This window comes from Magnolia sinica, chromosome 14, assembly GCF_029962835.1.
Source record: "Magnolia sinica isolate HGM2019 chromosome 14, MsV1, whole genome shotgun sequence".
In the NCBI taxonomy this organism is placed as follows: domain Eukaryota; kingdom Viridiplantae; phylum Streptophyta; class Magnoliopsida; order Magnoliales; family Magnoliaceae; genus Magnolia; species Magnolia sinica.
In genome coordinates, this window is record NC_080586.1 from 8,828,388 (window position 1) to 8,837,913 (window position 9,526).

Consider the following 9,526-nt stretch of genomic DNA (forward strand, 5'->3'; position numbering starts at 1 on the left):
ATGTTTTATTTGTATGGCATCATTTTTATGTTTCAAATATTTAAAAAATATAGGTTTCGATTGAATTATATATAATAATAAAAAATTACTGGTACGCTAGCGCCTCTTAAATCTATACAAATGCTTTTACCGGCGCTCGGAGCGACTTACTAGCGCTTATTCGCGTCTGGAAATTACAATTACCGGCGCTCAGACAAGCGCCGCTAAAACTCACCTAGCGCTGCCACTACTTTTATAGACATACCCATTTAGCAGCGCTTGGTTAGCGTCGCCAATTCTGCCGGGGCCGCTTTTAGGGGCCACTGGCGCTTTCAAGCGCCGGTAAAAGTTCCAGTTGTTGTAGTGTTCTTCTATTATTCAAGCTTTTCTCCATTTAGTCACCTTTTGTATATTGGACTGTTCAACCGCATTTCTCTCTTTGCTCATTAAATTTTTAAGTAACTCAACCATGTCACTCTATCAACTATCCATTGACGTGAAAAATTAAACTTACCCTACCTATGATTATACAAAAAATATTCTAAGTAATTTAAAGATCTTTTATTTCACATACAATGCCATACATCGCTTTTTCGGGCCTGTTTGGCCGGACAAATCCCATGGGATTAGGAGGGATGGGATGGCAAAATCCCAGGATATGCCAAACAAGCCAAACAGAGCCGATAAACTTGTCCCGGGATATAGCAAACCCATGGATCTTAAACCAATCCACTGACACCACCATCATTACCTTAAAATCCATCCTATCCCTCTTAATCTCATTCAATTGTGCCTGGGGCGTGTTTGGATGGACAGATTGGAAGGTAAAATCTCGTGATATACCAAACGTGCCAAACAGACTCGGTGAACTTGTCCCGGGATATAACAATCCCAAGGATCTTAAACCAATCCACTGACACCACCATCATTACCTTAAAATTCATCTCATCCCCCATCCGGCCAAACAGGCGCTTAATTGAATGCTCTAGAATAGCCAGAAATATGATATAACAATAAGCTTATAATCAGTTTGGATGGCATATAAACATCATGACATGCTGTAGGAAAGTTTTAACAGTGGAAATTTCCATTCTCGTTGTTTCCTACCGTGTGGTCCACCTAGCTTTGGATCTTCTTAATTTTTGAACTTCCATTCCGTTGTGTGCTGGGAAAACTGCTGTACGGAGTGAATTTCACGGAGTTACGATCACAGGAACTTCCTGCGGCCGTGACCGAATCTGCCTACTGGATACGCGACAATTACATGCCTCCGTACAGAGCGGATTGCCTCTAACCCCGGGCGCAGACATATTCCTGTTCCCGGGCTGCATGGGGCTCACATGGATGACTATGAAAAATCCACTCCGTCCATCTGTTTTGCAAGACCACATTAGGACAGGAATTTAAAAATACGGTAGATACAAATCTCGTGTGGGCCATACCACACCAAAAAGTAGTGATTGAACGCCTGGGGTGATAGACGTTTTGTATCGAGATGATATTTTTTCCTACAGTTTATCTGAGTGACAATAATCCTATAAGCCGTTTGGATGTTATATAAACATCATAGTCAGCTTCAGGAAGGTTTCAACAGTGAACATTTCCGCTCCCACTGTTTCGTTTGTTGCGTCTCACATGAGTTCTTGATCCGCCTCTTTTTTATATTCGTGCCCTATTCATTCTCATCTTTCAGAACAGATGGACGGAGTAGAAGGACATCTCTGTGGGCCCACACTGCTCCGGGCACAGGTACATCTATGTGCCCAGGGTCACAGGCAATCCGCTCCCGCGTCCAGAATCACTGAATTTCTTCCTCTTCCAGAGCAGATCACGCATGCCAATCACATAGACTTACATCCATCCAAACCGTCCAAATGATGAGGACCACTGTAGATGGGGCATGAGTACACAGAACCACCTGATGTTCTCGATACGGCATTAAACAGTTGTGATCACCGGATGAACGGATATGGTCCATCAAACATGCTTTTCATTTTTGCATGTGTGAATTCAGTTGAGTGCACTTTGCATTTTCTCAATAGTAAATCGATCCGGATCGTGCGAACGAACGTAGATGGGGCAGTCCCAAAAAATCAGATTGGTAGGGTAAGTATGTCCACCGATTAAAAGATATTTCGTCGTGAAACTTGGACCGTTGAATTTTTTGTTTTGACTTTTCATTAGATAGCACCCAATTGAAAGTAACTATCAACCATAATTTTAAGTTAGGCGTATGTATTTGAATTAACCCAGAGTCTGGGGTGTTTGAATTGCTGCACACTTTTGCCACGTGTACAGAGGGCGATATGCATCGTATGGATTTTCAAACTCTGCCAACGTATCAAACAACCCCATCCGTACTGGGAGTGGATTCGCTGTTACCCGGGTAACACCTTACCGGGTGTTACTCTAACAGTGTTGGGCCTACCTTGATATAATTATTGTATATCCACACCATCCATATTTTTTATCATCTCATTTTAGAACCCGATCCTAAATTATAATAAGATCCAAATCTCTAGTGGACCATAAAAATAGAAACAGTGTCGAAATAACCATTAAAATGTTTTGTGGGCCAAAAAAGTTTTGAGTCAATATTATATTTCTATATTCCCTTCATTCAGACTTTTGTGAAATTATCAACAGGTTGGATTGAAAATAAACATTAAAAAAGACCTTAAGATAGTCCCTTTCCAATTTTTATTGGTGGGGCACTCAATAACTATTTCCTGTGGTGTGGTCCACCTGAGATTTTGATATGTATAATTTTTGACAACATGTCCTCAAACATACTGTAGAAAATGATAAACGGCGTGGATATAAAAGAAATCATCAACGTGGGCCCCACGGTAGGGTTAATTCCCACTACGCTGTTATCCGGGTAACACCTAGTACGGTCCCATTTGCGGTCCTTGCTCATGGCATGCTGAGGTCATGAGTAGGAGAATCCATGAGAGTGAGTGTATAAAAAATAAATAAATAAATCATCCCACTATTTGATGCTTATGTTTTCAGTGCGTATGCACACTGCCGTGATGGCGTACGTGAGCCTTCATCGAAACCGTCCAAATAGATGGATCATAATCTCAAAATCAGATTACTGGGGAAATCCTAACCTCATATTAATGGATGGTATGGTAGTTGGGAGCTTTGCTAAGCCCATACGTGTGTACAAGAACATTTACACATCGCCGCATGTGGCAGCACGGCACGTACATATAAAACTGTATGCGAGTCGAGTTAGGTCAGTCAGCTCGAAAGATTTGACTCGGAAAAGCTTGATTCGATCTCTCTGCTTGAGATTGAATTCGGATGGAGCCAAGTTGGTTTTTGAAACTTTAAAACATTTCGAGGGGAGTTCAAGCTTACCCTAACTCAACTTGACTCGGGTCGAACCTAAAATCGAACCAACTCGGATTAAATCAGCTCAGTTATTTTAATATGAATATCTCAACGAAGTGTTGACGAGAAAGGAATAGGTACGTTGGATGTTTGATTTTGATGCTACTTTCTAAGTATTTGATGAAATTCTTGTAAAATATTATTACTATTTTACGTTATGTTAAAAATTGAAGTTGTATCTTATCCATTTGAAAAAACTGCCAAACAGTTTGAGCTAGCCCGGTCAACTGACCGAACCGAGCCGAGCTAGCAAGACAAGTTCGAGGATGGAACAAGTCAAGTGCAAGCTGAGGTTAGGTACTGACCGTGCTCAGCCGAGGTGTGCCAAGCTCGACTCGTTTCGACTCTTATGCAGCACTACTACGTGCATGCAAAGTTAGGTCCATCCATCGCAGGGGTACCACCGTGTAGAAGGACGCATATGGGTCAGCAGGACGATCGGCTCTGTGGGGCCCACTATGGTTTATGTGTTTCACACTGTCCATCATCTTTGCCATATCATCATAGGGCATGAGGACTGCACCACACGAAACAATGAGGATTGAACGCCCACCGTTGAAAGCTTGTTGGGACTGGGCCACCCCCGGTGTTTTCCCTTCATTCAGGTATGTGTGGAACCTTATAAATGGACCGGTAGCAAATAAACGTCACTGACGGCCTAGGAGGATTTCAACGGTGATCATCATCGTCTCCACCGTTTCCTGTGATGTGGTCCACTTGAGCTTTGGATCTGCCTCATTTTTAAATTCATATCCTCAAATGGGCTGAAACAACAGATGAAGGGCGTGGATAAAACACACGTCACAGTGGCCCCCACCAGGGATATCCCTGGTGTCGGCTGCTGCAGTCAATACGCTTTCGTGTGCAGGAATCTGTTTACGTGTTTCGATTGTGGGGTCCACCTGCTAAGTGGACCGGATTTATTTTTGAGCAAAAACATCTCAGATGGCTTGGATTTTGCACCATCTGCCATGCTGGCACATCTGTTGGCATGTACGTGACCTACCTTGTATACGCGTGTGGGCTAAGCAAAGCTCGTGGTGGGTGACGTATATAGCATTTGATGGAAACCAATCACATGGTTACGATCATTCCAATCGTTGTAATCATTTTGTTACGTCCCATCTACGGTGGGATATTTTTGGAGTGTTTAATCCGACGCATGTCTTTGCTACATGCATAGTAGCTACCGGCACGAGTACGGATCATCCTACTCTCGCAAATATCAAGTGACGTCCAAAAATACAATCCTCCAAGGACGTGGATTCGGTAGGGACCCTTCCTGCCGTGGGCATCATGATTTATTCTATCTATGCCGTCCATTCATTGTTCCAGCTCATTTTAGGGATGAGGCGGATCTAAATCTCAGCTGGACCACACACATAGAAAACAGTGTTGATTGAAAACCCACCATTTAAAGCTTCTAAGACCCTACCGTAATGTTTATTTAACTATTGATTAGGTAACCCTGAAGAAGCTTTTAATGATAGGCATTCAAACACCATTGAAACAATGGTGTGGTCCACTTGAGATTTTGGTCTACCTCATTTTTTATTTTTTATTTTTTTATTATAATGCCCTAACACAGCTCCATACCTGTATGGATGTGGTGATGTGGGCTACACAATGATATATGTACTTTATCATGTCATGTGTTCATTTAAAAAAAAAAAAAATTATTTATTTCAAGGCATCAGCTCAAAAATAAGGTAGATGTAAAGCTCAGGTTGACCACATCATGTTAAAAAGATTGAATTCTTACAGCTGAAAACCTTATGAGGGCCACTGAAATGCTTATTTGCCATCCAATTTGTTCACAATGTCACGTGATCATGGATGAAGGGAAAGCAAAATCTTGTGTGCCTTCCTATAGGTTTTCAACCTAAGCATTCCATCCCTAATTTCATTTTTGCGGTTGCTTGGACTTTTAGATCTTTCTCTATTTTGCACTTATGCCTTAAAATGAGTTGAATAATAGACCGGAGCGGATTAGGTACTTTCCCAGCATGTTCCGAGAGCTGGGGACAGGTGAAGGCTCAGAGGGCCACGAAGGAGCCACAATGATATATGAATTTTATCAGCACAGTTTATACATTTTTACATATCATATTAGATTATTGACCCAAAAATAAAGAATATCCTATGCCCAAACAGACCACAGAGTGGAAATTAAATTTGTATAGTTGAAAATTTCTTAGGGATCATGAAAGTTTTGGACCAAGATGATATTTGTTTTTTCACTTCATCGAGGTGTATATGAGCATCTCAACAGATTGGATGGAAAAGGTGTATATGAGCATCTCAACAGATTGGATGGAAAATAAATGACACATTGACCCTTAAGAAGATTTCAATGGTAAACATTCTTAGCATCGCTGCTTCCCGCGGTGTGGTCTACTTGAGACCTAGATCTGCCTTATTTATGGTTCAATAATCTAAAATGATATAAAATAAAAAATAAACGGATGGTATGGTGTGGATAAAGGTCATACATCACAGTGGCCCGTCAGAGCCTCTAAAGCTCGTTGAACCCACCAGGATGGGTTTCACGTACGCAGTTCATTCATTTTTTTAAGGTCAATTTAAAATATGAGCCGAAAAATAATGCAGACCTGAAACTGCAAATGGACCGCACAGCATGAAATCGTAAAAATTGAATGTTTACCATTAAAAACTTCTTACATCCACTGAAGTTTAGGATTAAGTCGATATCTGTGTTTTCCCATCGTCCAAAGTTAAACGTCTTCGTAAATAGGTTATATGGAAAATAAATATTATGGGCTCTTAGTAAGTCTTCAACCGTAAGAATTCAATCCCCACTGTTTCTTAGGGTGTAGTCCAGTTGAGCTTTGGATCTACTTTATTTTTGGGCCCGCACTTTAAATTAAGCTGGAAAAACAGATAGACGGCGTGGATAAAACGCATATATCATGGTAGACCCACAGAGATTTTCCACCAGCTAAGTGGCTAGTGTAAGGGTTAGCAGCTAATCCTCCTCCCGAGAGTAGTCGAAATGTAGCTGGAATATTCAAAGCTGCCATGGGGGGACCGTACAAAATACATAAACGTGGCCGGATCTGGAAGCCCGTGATCGTCACCTCGACGTCCGGAAGCCACGACAACGCAGTACCCGAAAGCACACGTGGCTTTACTTGCCACCGTTAATTCTACAACTCTCTATATAAGGCCCGACTTCTCCCTTTTGGCACATGCTATTACCTTTTTTAATCTCCTTCATATCATCCCATCCAAGATCCCTCTCTCTCTCTCTCTCTCTCTCTCTCTCTGTAATGGGAAGAGCTCCCTGCTGCGAGAAAGTGGGACTGAAGAGAGGGAGATGGACAGCTGCAGAGGATGAGATCTTGCTGAAATACATTCAAGCCAATGGAGAAGGGTCATGGAGGTCATTACCTAAGAATGCAGGTATAGAGATATATAGACAACAAAACAAAACAAATGGTGTTTGGATGTTGGTTTTTTCTGATTTAAATGAATTGGGTTTTCTGATATTGTGTCTCTCTTTCTAACCTATGTGGGTTTTTTGGGAAGGCTTGTTGAGGTGTGGGAAGAGCTGCAGACTAAGGTGGATTAACTACCTAAGAGCTGATTTAAAGAGAGGGAATATCTCTGCTGAAGAAGAAGAAATCATCATCAAGCTACATGGTTCTTTTGGTAATAGGTGAGATATTCAAGGGCATGCATTTTAGTCCTTTTTCATTTGTTGTATCTCTTCTGGTTGGAGTATAAGTTATTGTCCACCTAGTGGATAATTAATTTCCAACCATTCTTTCACGTACGTGCGACATGCCACCCGTCCAATAGGTTTGCCCCCATCATGACGATCACCTTGTGTAAAAATCAGCCACATCCACTCATTAAGTGGACCATTATTTGCTATTTATCAATGGCTAAAAATGTTCTGTGATGTGGCCCACCTGATGAATGGATGGTTCTGATTTTTGCAATAGGCAATCTTCATGGGAAGTCCAACCTATTGAAAGGGTTTGATTTCACATGTAATTAAGAGGTTGGAAGTTAATAAGCTAGACTTGAGAGCTCCTCATGTGGAGAGTTCCCATTTACATTTGACAACATCACCTTTCGTGAATAGGCTATCTTTTCCAATTTTTACTGGTAGTGTACCAAAATTTGGTACTGTTCCACAAAAAGTAGAAAATTAGGACTGCATCATTAAAAAGGTGGGTTGTTAAATAGTAACTCCTTGCATTTTCGTTGATGTGCAGTTTGCTACTTTTGGTACTAGAAAGAGACTTTTCTGGTAACAAAAGTGGAAAAGTGGTTTGTGCATCAAAATATATGGATGTAAATGAACTATGAAGGGTGTTTTTTAATAAAATGAGGTGGGTGGAAATATCACATTATTTTCATTGGCCATGGTCAGCGCTAGTGAACTTCTATTGGGTCACTTTCCTTTTTTTTGTTTTGGGCAACTTTCTTTTGTTCTTTCGGCCTTTATTTTATTTTATTTTACTATTATTTTTGTGTGATGTTCATGTGGTGCTTGTCGTATTTGTAGGTGGTCTCTGATAGCTGGGCATCTACCTGGGAGAACTGATAATGAGATCAAGAACTACTGGAATTCTCATCTGAGTAGGAGACTTCACAGTTTCAAGGGGCCTAATGATGAAGTGCCTGTGATCATCGACATTGGCAAGATAACTGGTGGGCCCAAGAGAAAGGGCGTTAAATCAAGCAAGTCTGCCATGAAGAAGGGCCCCACCAATGAGGAAATGAGTAAAGATGAAGAACATGACACAGACGAAGAAGCCCCGAAAGACAATTTTGGTCAGAATGAGAAGACGGAGAGCATGTCGTTGGGTGGTTCCTACAATGAGAATGGGGTGGGGATGTTCCATGGTGAGGAATTAGAAAGTGGCGTCTTTGGCCCACCTCAACTGCTAGAGGATGGGATCTTTTGTTGTCCTGATGACAGCATGGGAAGTGGGGTAATAGGCCCCACAGAGGGGAGAGAAAATCCGACTGTGGGCCTATTTCTAGAGAGTGAGAGTGGGAGCGTGGGCCCCATTGAAGGTATTGGAGATGATTTCTTCTTCCTTGATGAAGCGATAGAAAGTGGGATGATGGTTGGTGCAAATGAGGAGAGAGAAACTGGGGTGAGGGGTGCTGATGAGGAGAGAGAAAATAGGGTCATGGGTCTGAAGGATGAGAGAGAGAATGGTGTGATGGATGAGACTAGATCACCCATGGCGTCTTGTTTTGATCAGGTAGGGTGCTTGCAGGATGGATGGCTGGATTGGGAGTGGGACCAGGTAATGGAGGGTGGAGAGGATTTGTCTTCATGGCTATTGGAAAGTGATAGTGAGGAAGGGAATTACCATAGCATGATGGAAAGCGAGCAGGAAAAGTTCATTGCTTGGCTTCAATCTGCCGATACAAATGTCATGTGAAGATTCCAAATAGGGATTACTGTAAATGGAATAAATACTCAAATAAATGATCGTTGTTGCTTGCAATGGAGATTTGTTGGTAAAGGCTTTGTGGGACTCAGAGAAAGGGCCTCCGTAGTTTTAAATGCATTTTCTAGATGCTGTTATTCTGGAATATTCATTGCAGTGTTGGATTACATGAGAAAGCTTATTTTCATCCACACAGCTGTATCATTGCGTGTCACATTTAAACCAAAATATCTATGAAATGTAACTTTCTCTTTCCTTAATCTAAACCAAATCGTATAGAAATTTTGTGCTTTTATTGCCGCTCCAAATCTTTAAAAAGATATGTTGTATAAGATTGGGTACATCCATATGAATGTTGATAAATTGATATATCTAGTTCATGTGATTCTTCCGAACTGTAAGCAATTCAAGGTGAAACTCATCAATTGTAAAGTTCATATTAATGATTGGAGCTATATAACTCGACTTGTCCGACTTGGTCCGATCCGACTTGACTCGAACTGAATGGGTGAGTTGGTCCGAACCGAGTAAGCTTTGCCCACTCCAAATTCAAATTGAGTCGAGTTCAAGTTACGCAATAACTCGACCCGACTGACCTGAAACTCAATCTCAATTCGGTTAGACTCGACTCAATCCGAAACCCAACTTGACCCGAATCTCTAACCCTACCCCGACCCGATCCTAACCTCTCTCCCTCCCTTCCTCAT

General features: G+C 41.5%; 1 protein-coding gene across 1 annotated transcript; it reads left to right on the forward strand.

Moving 5' to 3' along the window:
* Positions 1 to 6,616: 6,616 nt before the first annotated feature.
* Positions 6,617 to 9,119, forward strand: LOC131225836 (transcription factor MYB11-like). The gene is made up of 3 exons (XM_058221432.1): positions 6,617 to 6,804; positions 6,931 to 7,060; positions 7,919 to 9,119. Exons 1-3 carry the CDS (start codon positions 6,672 to 6,674, stop codon positions 8,808 to 8,810), a joined length of 1,155 nt encoding a protein of 384 aa, XP_058077415.1. The 5' UTR covers positions 6,617 to 6,671; the 3' UTR covers positions 8,811 to 9,119.
* The last annotated feature ends 407 nt before the right edge of the window (positions 9,120 to 9,526 follow it).

What these genes read in the sequence shown, in the direction of transcription:
- LOC131225836 (XM_058221432.1), top strand. Translation starts at nt 6,672, where the DNA reads ATGGGAAGAGCTCCCTGCTGCGAGAAAGTGGGACTGAAGAGAGGGAGA. An exon ending in GTCATTACCTAAGAATGCAG is followed by an intron (nt 6,805 to 6,930) that starts GTATAGAGATAT and finishes TTTTTTGGGAAG; the next exon opens with GCTTGTTGAGGTGTGGGAAG. An exon ending in CATGGTTCTTTTGGTAATAG is followed by an intron (nt 7,061 to 7,918) that starts GTGAGATATTCA and finishes TCGTATTTGTAG; the next exon opens with GTGGTCTCTGATAGCTGGGC.